General features: G+C 35.3%; 1 protein-coding gene and 1 long non-coding RNA gene across 3 annotated transcripts in view; both read left to right on the top strand.

Annotated features, from left to right (window-relative positions):
- sdccag8 (SHH signaling and ciliogenesis regulator sdccag8) overlaps positions 1–21,563 on the top strand; it is a 59,579-nt gene that overhangs the window by 35,868 nt on the left and 2,148 nt on the right. The window contains exons 16-17 of one of the 2 annotated variants that reach the window (XM_073873130.1): positions 6,499–6,630; positions 13,010–13,585. In XM_073873130.1, the coding sequence (XP_073729231.1) occupies positions 6,499–6,630; positions 13,010–13,295 (418 nt within the window). In that variant the 3' untranslated portion in view covers positions 13,296–13,585. Of the gene's footprint in view, positions 1–6,498; positions 6,631–13,009; positions 13,586–21,563 lie in introns of those variants that run through there. The other variant, XM_055170381.2, reaches the window with a different exon arrangement.
- Positions 3,220–5,259, top strand: LOC129440252 (uncharacterized). The gene is made up of 3 exons (XR_012372292.1): positions 3,220–3,728; positions 4,184–4,278; positions 5,020–5,259. It is a non-coding gene; the product is annotated as an uncharacterized lncRNA (long non-coding RNA).

The following is a 21,563-nucleotide window of genomic DNA, read 5'->3' as shown; positions in this document are numbered from 1 at the left end:
ATTTGACAAAGTCTAGGTGAACAAAATAGAAAAGCTTGAAATACTTTTGATACTTGACATGTCTTGCATGGTGACATGCTATAGTCCAAGTAAAACTATCCCAAACAGTATTTTGCTAATGCCTTTGTAACAATTTGCATGTTATTAACTACTTATACCACAAGGTTGTTGAATGCTTTATTGTGATTGGTTGAGAAAATTTCTGTAAAATGCACACCTAACCTGTCAAATGTCTTAAAGGATTAGTCCATTTTCTTTAAAAAAAAATTCCAGATAATTTACTCACCACCATGTCATCCAAAATGTTGATGTCTTTCTTTGTTCATTCAAGAAGAAATTATGTTTTTTGAGGAAAACATTCCAGGATTTTTCCCATTTTAATTGTCTTTAATGGACCCCAAGAAGTTTTAATTCAGTTTAAAATTGCAGTTTCAACGCAGCTTCAAAGGACTCTAAACGATCCCAAACAAGAAAAGGGTCTTGTCTAGCGAAACAATTGTCATTTTTGACTAGAAAAATAAAAAATATGCACTTTTAAACCACAACTTCTCGTCTTCCTTCGGTCCTGTGACGCGCCAGCGCGACCTCACGTACCATATTTTCCGAACTATAAGTCGCACTTTTTTCATAGTTTGGTTGGTCCTGCAACTTATAGTCAGGTGCGACTTATATGTCAAAATTAATTCATACTGACTAACATGAACCAAAGGAAAACATTACTGTCTACAGCCATGAGAGGGCGCTATATGTAGCCAACCCCTGAAAAAACTGTTAACTAAAACATTGACTTAAAGACAACGGAGAAAGACTTAACAAACCAAATGTCCCCCAAAAGAATAATAATTTTCGAAATAAATGCGACTTATAGTCCAGTGCGACTTATATATGTTTTTTTCCACTTCATGATGCATTTTTTGACTGATGCGACTTATACTCCGGAGCGACTTATAGTCCGAAAAATACGGTAATACCTTATCCCGTCAAGAGGTCACGGATGAGGTATCGAAACTACGTCGCAGTGTTTACAAGTGTGGAGAAAGAGGACCGTTCCGACGTTGTTGTATGTGAAATGATACTAATTAATGTCTTTGTGTCAGTTTATTTTTAAAATGGTCCACAAATGTGCGTTTCATATAAGTAACACGTGACCTTTCGACATCATTACGCAATTACGTGAGGTCGTGCTTGGCGCGTCACACAGCCACAAGAAGACGAGAAGTTCTAGTTTAAAAGTGCATATTTTTTATTTTTCTTAAAAAATTATTTTCGCTAGATAAGACCCTTAAGGGCTTGTTATAGTCGTACGTAGGTCTTATGGCGTAGCCGCGACGGCGCAGGTTCCGCGTCGGCGTGCAAACACACGCGCAAACCGCTGGTAGGCAGTATCCACGCATGTAACTACAGTAGCAGCGCGACCGTTAACCCACAAACGAAGAAGAAACGGCAACTTGTTGTGTATGATTTGAGAAGACCAGCAATGATGGAAGTAAATAAACAGTGTCTTTTGATGCAGTTTTGAGTTAAATCACTCCTCAACTTGGCTCATCTTTGTTTTCACCTTCACAAATGGAAATACCTATGACGCAGTTTTTTTACCTGACGGGAGGGGTTCTGGTGGACCAATCACAGCACTTGCGGTCCACATAGAACTGTTGCGCTGTTAAAATTTTTGCGAGGTGCACGTCAGGCTACGCAGAGCTACGCACAGGCTACGGATAGCCTACGCCAGGGGTGCCCAATCCTGCTCCTGGCAATCGACTATCCTGCAGAGTTCAGGTCCAACTCTAATCAAACATACCTACCTTCAATTTTCAAGTAATCTTGAAGTCCTTGATTAGCTGCTTCAGGTGTAGTTGATTTGGGTTGGAGCTGAACTTTGCAGGACAGTCGATCGCCAGGAGCAGGATTTGACACCCCTGGCCTACGCCATAGCTACGGCGCAGAACTTACGCACAACTTTAAATCGGGCTTTATGTCTCATTTGGGATCGTTTAGAGTCATTTGAAACTCAATGATAAACTGCATTAAAACTGTTATGTGTTGGGGTCCATTAAAGTCCATTAAAATGAGAAAAATCCTGGAATGTTTTCCTCAAAAAACATAATTTCTTCTCGACTGAACAAAGAAAGACATCAACATTTTGGATGACATGGTGGTGAGTACATTTTCTGGAATTTTTTTAAGAATATGGACTAATCCTTTAAAATAACCACCAGAGCAATGTTTTTGATAACCGTGGTATAATCGTGGTAGTCTGCTGTGCGCCACATTACCACCTTGGGTGTGCATTATTTTCCAATAATTGAACAGCCTGTCACCAAATATTCCTTACATAAATTACTTTTTTAAAATGTTTCTGTAATACCATATTTAAAATAATAAAAATGGTATAGAGTAATGAATAGTATGTAAATACACACACGCACTATACAGTACATCCATCCATCCATACATGCAGTATACAGTGCAGAAAAAAAAAATAAAGAGACCACTTCAAGATTATTTTCAATTTTTCAAATATGTGCTATTAGGTATGTGTTTAAGTAAAGTGATCTTTTTTGTTTCATTCTGTCATCTACCGACAATATTTTACAGAAAATTTAAATGGGGAAAATGGTCAAAATAAAAAAAAATGCAGTGTTTTCAAATCTTAAATACTATAAAGAAAACTAAGTTCATTTTTTAACACAATGCTATTATTTTTACAAGTTATTTTCAATTCAAATGTAATTATTTGATTGAATAGCCCTGATTTTTAATTAAATCTTTCATGTGTCCTACCTGTATCATGCTATAAAATTGCTGTTGGGTGTCTTTGTCACTCCTGAGGTTTTTTACTTGGAATTTAACAGACACTGGACTGAAATGGTCACAATACATTTAGAAATGATGAATAAAGGCTAGAGAGGTCATTTTTAAAGATTAAGAAAAAACCCTTTATAAACTTTTCTTGTCACTCGTGGTTGCCTATTAAGTCTCCCGGATGGCAACAATTAAAAGTCACCATGAAGGGGTTCAGACAGATCCTCGACTATCTTTAAAGCCTTTTGCTTAAATTCATATCGATAGAGATCATTCAGTTTTTTGTGTCTTACCAATTATCTTGGGTGCCTCGTTCATCTTGGACAACTTGACTCTATCAGGTTACCATACCGTGAGGTAATGTTAAAAACCAAGATAATTTCAACAAAATTTTTATATCTGTATCAATCTATATATGGGTCAAAGACGAGACGTCACCATTTTGGTGTCCGCATCAAATATAATTTACAAAAGTGATTTTACATACAAAAAAAAAAACAAATAAAATGCAAGTAAAATGTCTACTTTTATGTTTCAAATAACTTTTGTGAAAATACAATGACCAAATATGAGTTTAATAATGCTCCAAAGTGTAAAATCGTCATTCAGCGTAATGGTCCGGACTATGATTTTACTAATACATTTTGAAATAAACGTATAAAATACCATGTTAAAAAAAATATTTGCTTCCTTGGCATGTTCACATAAGTGTTGGCTGGTTTATATTAATAGGACTATGTGTTATTTTTTTCGTTAAATATTGAAACAACTAGGGGACTTTTGTCCCGAATATGCAGTTTGTCAGAGGTCATTCAGTGTAATGGTATCAGGAAACCATTTTGAAATTAAATAAACAAACAATAGTCATCAAGCAGTCTGTGACATCATCAAAAGGCCCCCTGAAGACCATCTGGTGATTCAGCAAGGTAAGTTTATTGCTCTTAAATATTGGATAATTTCACCTTTTCATAGTGTGGTATGTTGAGTTACAAAACCGACTGTCATTCAGTGAAATGCAAAAAAACACTTTTATTGTTAGATTTTTTGAAAAATAAGTAGATGTTGTGAATAATGATGATAAACCTTTCTGGTCAAGTTCACTGTTTGATATAGGTATCTAGTTGTTAACTTCTAATATTAGCTTAAGTAAAAGTTTCGTCATTCAGGGTAATGTTTTGTCATTCGGTGTAATGCAAATTGTATGTTACACCACAGTGTCATCCATTACACTGAATGATAGTGTCACTGTTTAGATAACATTTTTAGCATTTTATTTCTATTTCAGATAAATGAGGGATGTTCAGCACAAAAAAATATATCAAACTTTATCAATATTAATGTTTTAATGTATTTTTGTCGTTTTGGTACTGATTTCTTTTAGATGCCCACAAACAAAGAGAAAGTTTCTAGGCACTGGCAGAAAGTTAATGCAGACCCAGTAGCTAGGGCAATGCATTTAGCAAGGAGACGAGAAAGGTATTGAGGAGTGCAATGTAAAAATAATAGGGCTGGGTTTAAAAAGATAGATTTCCCCATTTTAATCAATTCTAATTTTGAAGAAACAAAAGTGATTTGTAAATCCCAATAATCAATCTTTCAGTCTATGCTGTTTTCAGCTGATGTTAATCAATATCAAATTGATTTGAAATTGAATCAAATCGTGAAATTTGTGTCCAAGCCTAGCCCTACAGAATAATAGTTTACTGCTGTTTTTAGATAGAGACTCCACCCTACCTATACCACAAGTTAAAGGGATAGTTCACCCAAAAATGAAAATTTGGTCATTGTTCGCTCACTCTCGTGTTGGTAAAAACCTGTATGATTTTTTTTTGTTCTGATAAACACAAAGGAGGATATTTTGAGTAATGTTTGTGGCCAAACCGTTCGTTGACCCCATTTACTTCCATATTATTATTTTTAGTATCATAGTATGGGGTCCACAAAAGGTTTGGTTACAAACATTTCTCAAAATATCTTCCTTCCATTTATGCGGGTTTGAAACAACACGGGAGTGAGTTGATAATGACAGAATTTTCATTTTTGGGTGAACTATCCCTTTAAGAGAGGCCACTGAGGGGATTCTCCGCCCATAATACAAATCCTGATAACATGTCATTTATGTTGCCAAACAGAAAGTATTTTTTAATTAATAACACGTTTTATATAGATCTGTGTCAATAATTTTATGTCAATAATTACATGGAATCTGTATTTCAGCAACCAGAGAAGAAAGCAAGCTGCCTTGGCTGCAAATCCTGATCACCCGTCAATCAGGAATTTATCAGATGCTGCAGCTGAGAAGAGGCGAAAGCAATGGCGGGAAAATCAAAGAAAACACAGGGCAGAAGCTAAACGTATAAGGGCAGTTCTGGATCTTATTATACAGTATTACCACCTGTTCAGTTCATTTTTACTAATATGATATGCATTATGGAATAAAAATGATTATTAATTTCAGCATCTACTTCTGTGATTTGTTAAGGAATAAAATGATACAGAATAATATTCAAAACATTGCAATAATGGAAACAATGACACTATTTTTGTCAAAAATGTCATTCAGTGTAACAAACATGGTCATTCGGTGTAACACATATATTTATGTAGAAATGAAACAATATACTTATTCTGAGCTGTACTTATTAAAATATGTATAATAATGTGTGATCCTTCAAAAATTTTATTTTATTTGAATTGATTTTCACTTCCTTACAAAAACTTCTTGCTGACAAATGGGTAAAACCTAATGGTTTAAAGGATATTGGTGAAGTAAAATGCTTTAAAATGACAAATAGTTAGTATTTGGTGTCTGCACTGTGATCTATAAATAGAGTCTTGTAATGTGTCATCAAATAATAGTTTTTCTAAAAATGTCTGATAATATTTTTTTGCATAAAAATATTGTTACACTGAATGACATTTTAGTTGGTGTCTTCTGTACAATTCCAGTAAAAATGTATGGTAGTAATAATTTTTTGCTCAGAAAAACATATAGTTAAACAGGACATATTCTAATGTATGTGAAAAAGACTAAATTTAAAGCTCTTTTACACTTTTATTTTTTTTATGCTTTAAACCCCCTTTTCGTCTTTGACCCATATATATCTGATCTTCCTGTCCTGTTGTTTCATGTCCGGTAACAGTGTTGCCTTCTGTTCAGTGTTAAGTTTTAAACATACAGGCAGATGAGAACACAGCACGCTGGCGACAATTTCCTTCTGCAGAGCATTCACATAAAGGTTGCTCTCGTTTCTGATCGGCATATCTTAGTGTAAATTGTGTTGCTGGATGTAATTAGTTGTATTTCTAACAGTTACAGGGACTATAATGAAATGTGCTGTTGACTTATGTGAACACTTACGTGAACACAATGTTTTCTGTGTGGGCTCTTTAACTTCAGAGAGCGGGTGTTTACAGTGCTAATGGAGTAGATTTGGCAGAGCTGTACCTGATGGCAGCATTATCAGGTGTTTTTGGTTACAACGAGTGTGCATACTTGTTAAGTCCTCTCTACTTAACAGTTTACAAAACTGTCACTGGAGCCATGGCATATTGGTTAGCGCATGTGCTGATCATTCAGATCTGACATTTCCTCATGCTGTTCTCTCCCTGTTCACGCTATTAGATCAAATGTTTGATTAACACACGTTTTACAGAGGATAATGTGTATTTTAACGTGTGTGTTTGTGTGTGTAGGGCGACAATAGAGCAGTTATCCCTGGAGAGAGATCACCTGCAGGAAAACACAGAGAAACTGCGAGGTCGCTGTGAGGAGATGGAGGAGCAGTGTGTGCAGCACGGGAGGATGCATCAGCGTATGAAACAAAGGTACACACATGCACTCCTGCTCACTTTAGTGTCGCGCACTAACCCAACTGGATCTTGTTTAGTGAATAACAACATTTTGAATAATAGGTGATGTACAGCAGCTAAAATCAACACAGATTAGGATAAATCTTTTGGTTGGAAATTGGTTTGATTAATGAATTATTAAAATTAGATACAAATCTGTACATTTTGAATGATTTAATTAGCTTAAAGGGATAGTTTATCCAAAAATATAAATTCTCTTATCATTGACAACCTTGTATAAATTTTTTTTATTTTTTGATAAACAAAAAGGACAATATTTTGAGGAATATTTGTAACCAAACCGTTACTGAGCCCCATTCACTTCCATAGTATTCTTTTATCTACTATGGGGGTGAATGGGGCTCATGATCGGTTTGGTTGCAAACGTTCCTCAAAATATCTTTCTTCATGTTCATCAGAAAAAAATACATTTATACAGATTTGTGACAACATGAAAGTGAGAAAAAGATGACAGAATTTTGATTTTTGGGTGAACTATACCTTTAACATTAACAATAAGGTGATTCAGCAATTTTTCACAGACTTTTTGAAGCGCCTTCTGTATTTTATGCAATTAAAGAAGAATGACATCATGACTTCGGACAGTAGCAAAAAATGCATTAAACAGGATACTTGCAGGTTGAAACAATATATAAGTGACCAAAGATGAGAGGGTGACTTTAAAAATGTATTCCTAACAGGTAATTATTTGCAATTTTTCAAAATTAAATTTTTACCTTTTTAAAAATAACGGCACTATAAACGTTTCTTAATGAGAGAAGGTTCTTAAAAAAACCAAAAATATTTTGTAAAACAGAGCCATTTTATGCAACCATACAGCCAAAAATTATTCTTCAGTGACATTGTTTAGCAACTTATTTTTAAATAAAGTATAATACATAACCAAATAGTTAATAATCGCTTGCTATACAGTAGGGGTGCGCGCCGCGGGGTTAGTTGTAACACGGACTGTTTACATTGTTGCACAAGGTTGAGCGTTATTTTTTTTTTTCACGCTGCCAAAAGACGATTCCCTGCAAATTATTGGAAATGTTTAATGGTTTTCCAGAGAGTTATTGATGAACAAGTGTTTTGGTGGGATGTAAGTAAATTTTTTTATCTCATATATATATTTTTTTTTTTCGGGGTTTTTTCTCGTTTTTTTAAGTTGGGTGTATAAGATACCAAACCCAATGCTATGTCTGTCATATTAATCAGTGTCAATATATATATTTTTTTTTTCGTTTTTTTTAAGTTGGGTGTATAAGATACCAAACCCAATGCTATGTCATATTAATCAGTGTCTTGTTGACTAAAACAAAGCATCGTTTTGAAATATGTCTGCAGCTTTTAGCAACTTTTTTGGTGGGCTTGAAAATATTTTGACCCAGCAGGGTTAATTGTAATGCTGTGTTACAACTAACCCCTCAGCACTAACAATATGAAAATCGCTAACGTTAGCGTAATTCTTGCCATTGTTTTAAATAGGCTTCACACGAATGGTTGCTGGCTGCCAACAAAATAAATGTGCCTGTCTTATTAAAAATCGTGTGTCAAATTATTTTTGTTCATATCTTTAATATTGATAGAATAAGATCACGTCAAAGATTAAAATCATAATGAAATGAATGGCTAAAATCAGACTTTGATGCACATTATCTAAGAATTTGATTTCGAAACTGTAGTATGGTTATTACAGACTGGGTCACATATAAAAAAATGTTTTGTCATGTGCTGCTTTTTCTTACATATTTAGACATTTGTATCCATTTATAATTAAACTATTGTTAGAAAAGGGCTGGATGAATAAAATACAGTGTAGACAGATATATAAACAATATGTGTGTGTTGCTTGTGTAAAAATATAATTAATCAAACTCAAATATTTTTTGAGTGATTGAGCCAAAACCAAAAAGCATTAGGTTGTGATCCACTCTCCCCTATTTACTAAGGAATGTCATTCACACATCATAACCTGAAAGTAAAGTAATGTGACAGTGCTTTAATTTGTATAAATATCATGTTTATTTAGCAACAGGAGCTAGCAAATTCTTTCGAGAATTCACTCTTTAATGTCCATTATAATTGCTCAGAACACAATATCTGTGTATATTTAATATATTTATCTCAGTGGCGTTAGCTAAGAGTGCATATAACTGCGTTTCACTCAGGGGCACATGTGGCCGATGAGTGTAGGGTTGAGGGGCGTCTGGCACATCGCCCAAGTCTGCATGTGGGCGAATAAGTGAGTGTGGGTGTATCCACAGCATCTTCAGTCTGAACCGAGCTTCTGCTGAGTGCCGAACATCCTTCTGTTTCCTGCAGAACTTTGTGAACAGACACCTCCTCCGAAACAAGACAGAGAGAAAGGCCATAAGAGGCAGGAATAGAAATGAAACGCAGAAAAGTTGCCTGCCCCGTAATGAAAAGGATGTTGTGTTTAGATAGTTGTTCGGTGTGGGTATGTAAGTGAGCTTTCCTCACATAACTGGAGCTGTTAAAATGGTTCGTCACCTTTTCAATTACGCAACATTTCTCACAAGAGCTCACACACCGAGCTCAGAGGTGAGATGGAGCGATTAGAGAGAATCTATAGGAAGAGTGTGAAATTATTATAGAATTTGAGTTTTACCATGAATTACCTTTTTTTTTTTTTGATTGCACACTAGAAATATATTAGCAAAAACGATGACATCCACAATGGATAAAACCAAATTATTTGTAAGTAAGGTACTCCTTTAAAGTACTGTAGTGCATGGGAGCAGTTGAAGATATTTAGTATGCTTTGCAACAACGAGAAATATCAATTAGTAAAAGTTTTCTCTACATGTCAACGTTCTTTTCTTGCTTTCATCCCAAACGTGCTTCTTTCATTGCGGCGCTAACCCAAAACATTCTCCTGCTGTTGGTATGTAAGACAGAAGGTGCCGGAGCCAAACTTCAGCACTTGCATATGAGAGTTAGAGAGGTCTCCCGCGTGTTCAGTGCCTCGGGTGTCTCTGCTCTGTAGGGCACCTCACCCCGCCGCCCGTGGGTTAAGGTGTACGTGTTAATAAGTTAGTGCAAATGGCTTCGGCGTACATGCAAATAGCCGGGGCCCCACCTCAGATATTCTTGATCGGGCGCACAATCTGTGCTGCGAAGAGCCGCAACAGCGTGGCACGCATGAAACATTTGGAAAATCAGCTTGATTTATTTTTACCATTCGAGCCAACGCCAAGCAACACAGGGGTTTTCGGCACACAATGTTTCACTCCTGCAAGTTATTTATTTATTTCCCACGTGGCATTCGCATATTTTCTGCCTGGAGATTAGGGCCAGTGATATATGAAAGAGCCGGAATGTTGGCCAACTATCGTGCGTAATAGGCATCGGCTTTATAGAGATCGTCAATAATACATATGCATATCAATCCTGTATTTATTTCATAAATGCATTCCGGGCATTTATTCACCGCTCTGCTAGATGGTTGGCGTTTGCGTGGTGAAAGCCAATGAAATGTAGTAATCATGTAATATTTTATCAGAGCAGGTTGGCATTCAGCTGTTTTATTGTCAAATTTTTTTTATATAAATTTGTGATAAAGTAATAATAAAGTTGTGATTTTTAACGTGTTATGTTATGCTTGAAATAACAAAGACTTAAAAGTAGGTATGTTTATGTTAAGGATGAATTGGTAAAATGGATTGGATTTTGAAAAATCCAATGCATACAAAATCATTTGTTTTTTAAATCAGGCTGATGAGTAATAGAAACGGTGATTTGCAATGTACACTGTAAAAAGGATGTCAAATCAACATATATTTTTGTTAATTTACCTTAATAAATTAGGTTAAACCATTTTTACTTTTTAAGTTATGTCAACTTATCACAACTCAAAACTTATAATATAGTAAGTTGAATTAACTTGCTAAACTAAGTAGTTATAACTTCATGCTGCATATTTTTATCATGTACTCTTTTAATTCAAAACAAATAATTTTGATCTAAATTTATTAAATTTACACAAAAATAAATTTAGATTAAAATGATTTGTTGTGACTACTGAAAAAAATAAATAAAAATAAAACATTAGCTGAAACGCATTTAAGAAAGCATCATGTATTTCGCATTTTTAAAAACATAAAACAAGTTAAAGGCGCTCTAAGCGAATTGACGCGTTTTAGACCATAAAACATTTTTTGTTACATCCAGCAAACATCTCCTCACTATCTGCTTGCTGCCTGTCCGCTGATCAAACTGTAAAAAAACGCGATCTCTGTAGACATCTTAGGCTCGACAAACGGCAATATCAACATAGTGGCCAAACCTAGCACAACAAAACATAACAAAGTGTTCCAGCCAATAAACGACAAGAAGGATTTGGGGGTGGGGGTTGGGCGCGTTCATGAAAGCACGGACAGGAGAGGGAGGGGGAGGCGTTAGCTACGCTCCGTTTGTTTGAAAACAGTTCAAACATCAACAGGAAGTGACGTCGCACATTATTCGCTTAGAGAGCCTTTAATACGCGATTTGGCATGTTGTTTTCCTACTTTTTTAAAACAGCGTTTTGCAACTTCTTATTTCTAGGGCTGTCACAATAATTAAATAATCATCTCACCGCGATTGTTTGACCTCATTGCAATAATTTCAGATCACCGCAATGATTGCACATCTCTCTAAAAAACACAAGGGGGAGCTGTAGCGCCTGTTTAAACGAGATGGTGTTAGATGGCGTTCCTTAACTGACAGTGTAATGCAATACATTGCAAAACCATTCAATACATTGGAAAAACATTTAAAGAAATGATGAAAAACTTTAATAAGCAGTATGAACTATTATCATTAAATAATCCCTTTTAAATATCTGTTATGTGTATTAATATTCACTGCTAGGTAAACCTTGCAAAAGATTAAATTTAAATAATCACAACAATGTGTAAAAATGATTTCATGAACAAACAAAATGTATGAGAATCAAATGTCAAAACAAAAAGACAATTAAACGTCATAACCGGCAAAGCCCTAAAACAGGCAATTAATCGTCATAATGGTCACAATTTATTAGGCATTAACTGTCAGCCAAATTTCATAATAATTATTTCTACATTAAACCTTATACTGAGAGATTATTTGTGACCCGTGCTGGCAAAATGAGTCTGAATGTGCACAGTGTAATTTTGAGCTACAGCCAAAAGAAAGTAGAAATGTTGATTTTAGTCAAAATTGAGTTTTTTTAAGCACATTAAGCCCTCATCTAGCGAACATCTTAAATGATCTTTATTTGTACGTTTTCTGAGAGGTGTACCGTCCTAAATGCTTAACCTATACAAAAATGCGGTCCATCTACATGTGGGTCTGATATTTTGGTTTCGGTTTTAAAACGTGCAGGAATTACTAATTAAAACATTTTGAAAAATTTGAAAAGTGCAGGACTTGCTTAAAGTTAAAAGAGTTATGAAGAGCGACAAGACTAGAAAACGATCTTCCTCATGCTGACCGACAGATCTGAACCATGCACTGATACACAAGCGTGTGACCCCGATATATAGAGATCTACACTGAATTACAGTTTTTAAAAAAATCTATTTTGACAAGAAGTCATGCAGATATATGTCTTAAGTAAATGTTTTATTAACTGTTGGGAAAAAATGGTGATGTGTAACATTAACTTAAATCCTTGCATTACAGTAGATCTGTCAATCAACAATTAAAGAAAAAAAGTTAAACACAATTTTTTCTATAGATATTGTTTTTGACGTTTTGTGTGCTAAAAATTTTTTACCGGTGATTTTAGATGGATGCAGTGATTCAGCTTTTGAACCCTTAAAAATCTTTAACTCGATTTTTCTCAAAATTGACTTTGCTGAATCTGTCAGATTCTCTATCAGATTCCAACAAATTATACATCGTTTTAAAGTTAATAGAAATAAAATATAACTAACTCATTTTTGAAAATTTGCTCATTCCAACTCATTTTGCCAGCAAAGGTCACATTTCAAGATTGAACTTTTAAAAAATGCTGACATTTCTTGTTGCATTGTAAGTAGTGAAAAACTATACAGCAGAAAGTACAAACTGTACACTTCTTTATCCAAAATGTAAGCTCAAGGGCATGAAATCGAATAGTTTTGGCCATTTACAAACAAAACCCAATTATTTATTGTTATTTTTTTTTAAATTTCACCTGCTCTGAGACCCTCCTCACACAAGCTCCAGTCATCTCCTTTCAGACCCACAAACCCACATCTGCCAACGAACGTCTTTACCAATTATCACTCTCTCTCCCCAACACACACACACAGAGAAGCAAACACGATCGGCTTCCTTAAAGGAGTGTTGTAGCATATACGCAGATGTGTGCCTAAATCTACAGGCTTCTGTCGGCCATATGGCGGCATAAAGGAAGATGGAAGCGGCGCGTGGATGGAAAGCCATGTGTAGCGGTAGCTGGAGCGTTGTGGAAAAGGCTGGAGGAGATGGTGCGATGGAACAAATGTCCAGGGCCGAGAACAGCCGCGCTGCTGCCGGGGAGATGGCTGGGCCTCGGGCGAGGGCTGCTTCATCTGGTTCTCTGCTACCCACCCACCCCCTCTCCACATCGAACAGTTGTCTATACTCACAAAAACACATTTAAGAGAGTGTGTGTGTGTGATAAATAAGACTCTGCGCTTCTCCTAAAAGCAAGAATGCTTAGTAAACGTTTCACTTGAAAATGAAAGTTGGCAAGGTGTCAAGATGTATACGTGAATGATGTTTCTATGACATTCTTTTGAACATTTACTGTTTTTTGCATAAAAGGCTTTGAGAAATGGTTAAGTTTAAATGATTCAGTTGGCATTACTTGACTGTAAAAAAATCTGTAATCAACTTGGATTTACAAGTAATTTCAACTGTATTGATGAGTTGCTGTAACTTATAAAATAAAGTTGACATAACCACAGTGTAAAAAGATTCCATAGAAATTACATTGTTACCTGCAGCTGGTTGCCGGTAACTTGCTGTAGATTTGAATTTCTGTTATTTGCTGGCAACATTTTGTTCAGGGTTGGATGAACATTAGACATTTACAGGTCTTTGTCTTTACAGAGTAAAACTAAAATAACAGCATCAAACAAAGCATTCTGGAAAACAAAATCTGAAGCAAAAAACAGAAAAAGGTTTATGAAAGGTTCCCAGAATGCTTTGCATGAGGCTGTTATTGTATATTGTATAGTATAGTTTTATTATGTAAATATAAAGACTTGTTAATATTTAATATTTATTTAACTTTGAACAAATGGTTGCCAGTAAATAACTTAAATTTAAATATACGGTAAGTTACCGGCAACCAGCTTCAAGTAACACTGTAATTTCTATGGAATTTTTTTACAGTGTAAAGCAAACTCAACTTGATTTAATAACTTACAGCACCTGATCACTTAATTATTTTTTTTACAGTATTTAATAACAGACAGTTAAAGGGTAGGTACAGTAAGAGCAGATTAGAGCTATTAAATGTGAACTTTACTATAGCATTTTGTTTCTATTAACAGACTGATGATTCTAACACTTGTGTGTTTGTAATGTAATGGTGGACATATTGATTTATTTTCTTATTGTGGGGCTGTATGTTATATATATAAATAAAATTGTCCCTAGGTGTCACTGGGGCGGTACACTTTCAAAAAGTGCACCTAATGGGATTAGTTTAAACCAGGATTAGCCCTTAGTTTAATTAGGAAATATGACTAGTTTTAACAAACATGCCTTACTAAAAACATTATTTTTGTGCATTTTGAGGAAAAACAAAGGACACTGATGTTTTCAGTTTGGACAGCTCTTATATTTATTTTAGTCTAGGACTAGTCTAATCTGTGTCCGGGAAACCGCCCCAAAGAGTACTACTTAGTACCTCAAATGCACATATATGTATACCTATCTGTACTTAAATGGTACATATTAATAATACATTTTTAAGGGTATTGCCCCTGACCGTGAAGGGACTATTTTGTGACGCGTGCGTGCGTGTCTATACCGTTCAGATATTTTGAAACACTTAAATGTTTCTTATGACCTTAAAAATCTTTTTTTAAATGTTTCAAGCTATTTTTGCAGACAATAAAATTAATTATGCCAGCATTTTAATTGAATGCCATGGACCAAATAAGGAAAAAAAGCCAATTCGTGATTGTAGTGAAATTCCTTCTGTGCTGCTTAAAAATCATATTATGTTGAGACATCAAGTAGCTGCTTAATAAAATACCAAATAAATATTTCAGTAAATTCTGAGCAAAGGTTGACTACATTAAATATGTTAACTATGATTTTGGATGCTTTTATTCCAACAAAATTCCTATACCTGTAGCTACAGTTATTTTATACTTGAGGATTTTACTATAATTCTCGAATGTGAAAAGAAATATAAATAAAGAATAACAAGTAAGTGTTTCTAAACTTTGAAATGGTAGTCTATATTGCTTTGTTTGTCTGCGTTTTCTTATCTTAATGTGTTTGCCACTGGCTGCATCTCTAAGTCTATAATAACAACTTACACTTTAAGAAGATCCATTTTTAAGATTCATGTAGATTTCTTTAATTATTAAAGACAAATGTGAATATATCTGAACGTTTAATGATGTTCAGTTTTGTTCAGAGCAGTAACAATCTACATGTTTCTTTGGCTGGTTGTAATTACTTATTAATGCTGTATGTCCAAAACTGCATGTGTATTGCCACACTTGATTCTGCAGCTAGGGGGCAGCGGAGAGCCTCTCCACCCTAGTTTCCCTTTATCCCGTACCCCTCCTCGGCCAGCTGGCCCACGCTGCCGGGGGCAACAGCTCCATGGCCTGCTGACAGAGTCTTGTGGAGCAGTGGCTGTACCGCTCTGCTCGCGCGGGTACTGGGCTCATCCCAAGGCATGCAAACTGTAAAACTCCACGCGGTGCATCCAAGCCCTAGCTGTTCAGTGCTCTGACCCCTATTTTTACAGTCTTAATAATTCGCTGGCTCTTTATAAAGGTTTTGCCGAAGTAAAAGGAAACTATTGTAGCCCACCGTAAAAATGTTTTTTTTGTTTTATCAACTTGGATTTACAAGTCATTTGAACATATTATTATTTATCTTGACTAGACATGAGTTGTTATAACTTATAAAAGATACACTCTCAGAAATAAAGGTACAAAAGTTGGGACAGCACCCTTTCAAAAAGGTACCTTTGTACCCAAAAATAGTGCATATTAGTACTTCAAAGGTGAATATTGGCAGTTCAAAGATACATATTTGTACCTAAATTTGGCCCCAGTGACAGCTTTGTACTTTTATTTTTGACAGTGTAGTTGAAATAAGTCTCTTCTAAAGATAAATAATAGTAAGATGACATGACTTGTAAATCTGAGTTGTTTAAACAAAAAATTTTATTTTTACAATGTGATACAGCATACGCACTATGTTTTTCAGTGTCATTTGAGCAGATTTTCAGCAGGTTTGATCTGTGGGTTGAGCAGGTGCTGGTTTGCAGTGTATCCAGTATTAGTGTTCATTAGATTATGACAGTATCGTTGCAGTATTGTGTTTTGGAGGCACTTTTGGCAGAAGCACACAGTCATTTTGGGTCAACCCATCTGGCTTGAGTCATGTGGACTCATTTAAAGGTTTTCATTGTAGTTATCAGCAGCCTACTGCTGGCTCATAGTGAAGAACCAACGGCCATCTTGGGTCAAATCACCTGGCCCTGTTGTCCAACATCTGTCTAGGGCCACAGCTGTCTGTGAATAGAGATCCTGTATCAATGCCCAGTAAATCAAAACAAAAGAGAGGTCATTCTTAAAAGATCTCTTTATTTTAAATGTACAGTTTTGTGTAGTTCCTGAAAGCAATATTGATTATAATTGGCATTATTTTGTTTCTTTTTGATTAATAGTAGGATTTTTTTAACCATTGCTAGTTTCACATACGCTTATACTTCAGGGGAAAAGACAAATGTGTCATATATAACAATATAACCATTGTCTAACGGAATAGGTTCTGTATATAAGATCCAGTGCCTGGGGTCAGTAAAACCGTCTCTGGCCTGGGATTTGGGGAGTGGGTCGAATGTGTCCTCTCTGCCTCTGGCAGTTTTGTTTTAAGTAGGCAAGCCAAGACAGATTGCATATATTCTATACTGCTTATCCTTCCTCCAAGCCTTGAGTAGCCTTTCCCGGCACTATCTGCAGCCGGCTGCTGACGGAGCCTCATAAATTCACTGGATTTAGTGATTTGTCATTCCATTTGTTGAGATTTTTTTCTGTTGAGGAACTAAACCTGCCTCTTTTGTTCTGAAAGTAGCAGCTTTGGTTGCTGATATTACATTTTTGTAAGTAATTTTGTCCACTGTTAAAAATGCAGCATGAAGTTAAAAAAACAATAACTTATTGTTATTAATTGTTATTAACAATTGTAATTATTAATTAACTTAATTTAAAGTAATATAAAATATATGTTTATTCGATATCTTTTACTTAAAGATAAATTGTTTTGGGGAAAAATGCACATTTTTTATCTTTCAACCCAGGTGAAATAGTAGTACACTTTCATGGTGTACTTAAGGTGCTTTGTTTTTGCACACTGATTGTGTACTTAATGTGCTGGAAGTTAGTCTTTAGTACTTTTTAAGATGTTCTTAAAATCATCTGGGTGTACTTCGCTGTGCCATTTTTGGGACACCATGAATATGAACTAAAATGCACTTTTAACATACTATACCTCTATTAAAAATGTATTTAGTTAACACTTGTATTAAACTTGAACTTAACTTTCATACAAAGATGGGTTCAAGTTTACTACCTAAATACATTTTTTGAATACATTTTTAGCACATTTTAGTATGGTGTCTCGGGATGGCACAGTGAAGAACACTTAGATGATCTTAAGAAGTAATAAAGATTAATTTTTGGTGTGTTGAGTGCAGGAGTAGTGTGCGAAAATAAAGCACTTTTAAGCCCATACAGGTTGATTGAACTTAAAAAATGTATGGAAACTCGTTGCCCTAAAAAAGTTAATTTTGCCTGGTTGAAATAACAATTAATTTTAAGTTTAACATACTTAATGTTTTAATTTCTTCCAATATTCCTGCACTCTTAACCCGGATTAGTTGACATTACTAGAAATTTGTGAGGAAGCCCGTTGCATAACTTTAGTTTTTATCACTTTATATTACTTTAAAGTTATAAATGGTATTATAACACAAAATTAATGACAGACTTTAAGTCAATCATTGAATAAACATAATTCTCCACAGAAACACACAAAAAACAGTTTTTTTAGACATACATTGTCAGTACTGTGGAGAGAAATACAATAAAATGTTCTGAACAGGGTTCATGTACGGAAACACGGTGACTTTACAAAATTATAATTTACAACAAAACAACATCAACAATATAAGAGCTTGAACCTATATGACATTTTATTAACAAATATTTGAGTAGAGAAAGTTCTTATCAGTTTTTTTTCTGTGAAAAAGCAGAAAATAATCAAAATAATCAGGCGCAACGGATTATGGGTATTCCTCACAACATGAACTAATCATTTTAAGTTCATTTTACTTGAATGTTTTAGTTTAATGGATTTTGTAAGTTTAAAAGTTAAATCAACTGAACTTTTTATAATCGGTATCGGCAGATAAAAGCAATTTGTTTCCACTATCGGACATCAGCCGTTTGTTTAAAAAGAGTCAATGATCAGTGCAGATTATATTTTGGCAATCAAAGCGGCGAACACATCAGAACTCATGCTGTGGGATTATTTTTAATTTGGTGACAATGACAATAGAATTGCAGCTTGTATGCTTGGCACTTTTAGTGAAACTTTGAAACTTTCAAATAAGGAGTAAAAGAATTATCTGTATCGGCGGATTTCTTTCTAAATAATCAAATATTTGTATTGGCACAGAAGTTATGGATAGTTTGAACACTACCTTGACTTTACGATGAATTGCTTGTTGTTGAACCCCTCGATATTAAGAAAAGAATTGTGATGTTATTTGTTACTTGTTTGTGAGGTTTGAAAGTGTACGCACCGCTTCTTGCCAATTCATTTGGCCGGCTCTAAACAGATGCTAAGCACTGAACATCGCTCACATAAAGCACAAACCCTGAGGCCACAGCAGGCCACACAAGCAGATGAACCTCAGTCCAGTCCATCAGCATCAAAGCTCGCTGTACAGGTGGCAACACTGCAGGCCACTTACACTCGCTTACCGTTTATTATACAAACTCACAGAGCGCTTCATCACCTGCTGACAATTCACATTAAAAATGTTACGTTTAATGACAACCGTAAAAACCAAAAAGCCTTTTTTATTATCTCACTAAACTTCTATTGTAAGTACTTTACATTTTTTTCATGCTTTCTGGTTAGTTTTCATAAAGAAAAGGGACATCTGTCCATTACTACTCATCCTTAGAGCTAAAGTTAAAATATTGTATTTCAAGACAGCATTTTTAAATGTAACGAATACGCTTCTTTTTTTAATAATAAATGAATACCCGAATATTGCATACACACATTTTCTTTCATTGTTTATCAAAAGTAAATACAGTAAGCAGGCCCTCATTTCACTCGCTGATATCTCGGCACATCAGCAGTCGGGTGTCAGCGTTGCGCTGGCTTCAGTTAGCCTGGGAGCCAGCAGATGGTGTCCTTTCACCAGGGTCAGCGGGGAAGCTCTGCTCCCTCTCAAAACCCTTCACTTACTCTCTCAATAGCAGGCAGAGGCGGCAGTGGCCAGACCAGGCCAGCTCCATGCACTAAGCTGTATTAAAAACCTAATTAAGTTGCGTGCCAGTAAATGGAGGGAGGTTATTGGATTTGCAGCCCTAGCTGCTGGACAGCCTTCTAATTTAATCAGACTCCCGTCGTGAGTCCAGCTTCAGAAATGACTACAGGAGTTGTGTTTTTTTTCCCTTTTTTTTAGATGGTTTATGGGCACCAAAAGTAAACGGTTGCGGGCACTGGAAGCGTAACCTATTGTGTTGCCGTTGCTATTCAAGGGTGGTGTGGTTGTGTAAAGGGTTAATGCAGCAAATGTGTGTGTGTGTGTGTGTGTATGCAGAGGTTTTAAGGTGAACTTCAGGTGTGTGGGGGATTACACAACCTGCAATAAGGGGCGGTTTCCCAGACAGGGATTAGACTAGTCCTAGACTAAAATAAATGTAAGAGCTGTCCAAACTAAAAACAACATGCACTGCCATATCTTAAGACATCAGTGACCTTTGCTTTGCCTCAAAATGCACACAAGTAATGTTTTTACTAAGGCATGTTTTTTGTTAAAACTAGTTATATTTCATAATTAAACTAAGGCCTAGTCCTGGTTTAAGCTAATCCTGTCCAGGAAACCACCCTCAAGTGCTTTAAGATCCTTGAGATCACATCGATCTTGACTGCTGAACTTTAGTGCAGCTACAAAGTTTCATCTGCCATAGAGAGACTCCCCAGGTGAGGAAGTGGTACACCTCCATGGTGTGCTTAAGGTGCTTTGTTTTTGCACACTAGTTTTGTACTTAATATACTAAAAATTCATCTTTAATGCTTCTTAAGATGTTCTAAGGATCATCTAAGTGTACTTCACTGTGCTATTTTGAGACACCATAAATATGCACTAAAATGTGCTAAAAATGTATTTAAAATTGTATTTAGGTACCACTTGTAGTAAACTTGAACCCATCTTTGTATGAAAGTTGAGTTCAAGTTTAATACAAGTGTTACTTAATACATTTTTTTATACAGAAATAGTATGTTAAAAGTGCATTTTAGTTCATATTCATGGTATCTCAAAACAGCACAGCGAAGCACACTCAGATCATGTCAAGAAGTACTAAAGATTATTTTCTAATATATTAAGTACAAAATTAGTGTGCGAAAATAAAGCCATTTAGGTACACTATGGAAGTGTACTACTTTTTCACCTGGGTCATGTTGAACTTACTGATACTATGGGGCATAAAGTGAAACATTTTAGTTAGGGGAACTTTTTTGTTAGATTCAACAATAAATATTTCATTTTTTCTATTTATTTACTTGACTCTAGAATAAAATGTTCTGTTAAAGGCATATCATAAAAAAAATAAAAGAAAATGCTGGAATAAATAATAATGTAAAAATGTAACAATTGGCTAATAGCACATTAATTTAATGCTTTAAATTTTAAATAGTATATCAAATTAATTTTATTAGTATGTATTTATATCCTTTGCTATTAAAATCTTAACTCAATCTTAAAAAATACTTCTAAATCTATCTACATAATAATAATGAAAATGAAGTTTTTGCTAAAAACTTGATTCACATTTATCTTAAACAATAAAACTTGATGTATTTCAAAAAAGGCCCTTGGTCAAAAAAGCAGATGGACATTAACAGAGCCGTTGCAGGTTTACAAATAATGCACTGTATTCACAGCTCCTATTTTTCTCACGAGTTATTTTTAGCAGATGAATCATAGTTCACAAAAGAGTAAAAATCCTTGATAAAAGGTTTTCAGTAATAGAGTAAAACATTCGGAGCCGAGTTGTATGTGGAGGAGGTTAGGGTCAGTGTCAAAGCATTGCCAGATTCTGGAGGAGGACGGACGGCAGCAGTGGCGCCAGCTCCCATCACAGCAGGAATTGAGCATGGGACAGGATGCCCACCACAGCCCTGCCATCAGTCCTGTCCAGCTCGCACCAGGCAGACCAGAAGAGAAGAAAAGAAAGTGGGTTGAGGGTAAGAAAGACAAAAGAGAGACGGGGAGAAGCGTTGAAACAGATTGAGACCAACCGACAGGACAAGCTGTCTAGTGTACAGTAAGCACACTAACTAGTCTCCCCCCAAAAAAACAGATCAGATGTGAATTATAGTGAATGAGTTAAGGAATTAACACATTTACAGCTTTAAAGAAAGAGATGGCCAAATCTGAAGGATTTGAA

Source organism: Misgurnus anguillicaudatus, chromosome 11, assembly GCF_027580225.2.
Source record: "Misgurnus anguillicaudatus chromosome 11, ASM2758022v2, whole genome shotgun sequence".
In the NCBI taxonomy this organism is placed as follows: Eukaryota; Metazoa; Chordata; class Actinopteri; order Cypriniformes; family Cobitidae; genus Misgurnus; species Misgurnus anguillicaudatus.
This window is presented reverse-complemented; position numbering and strand designations above follow the sequence as displayed.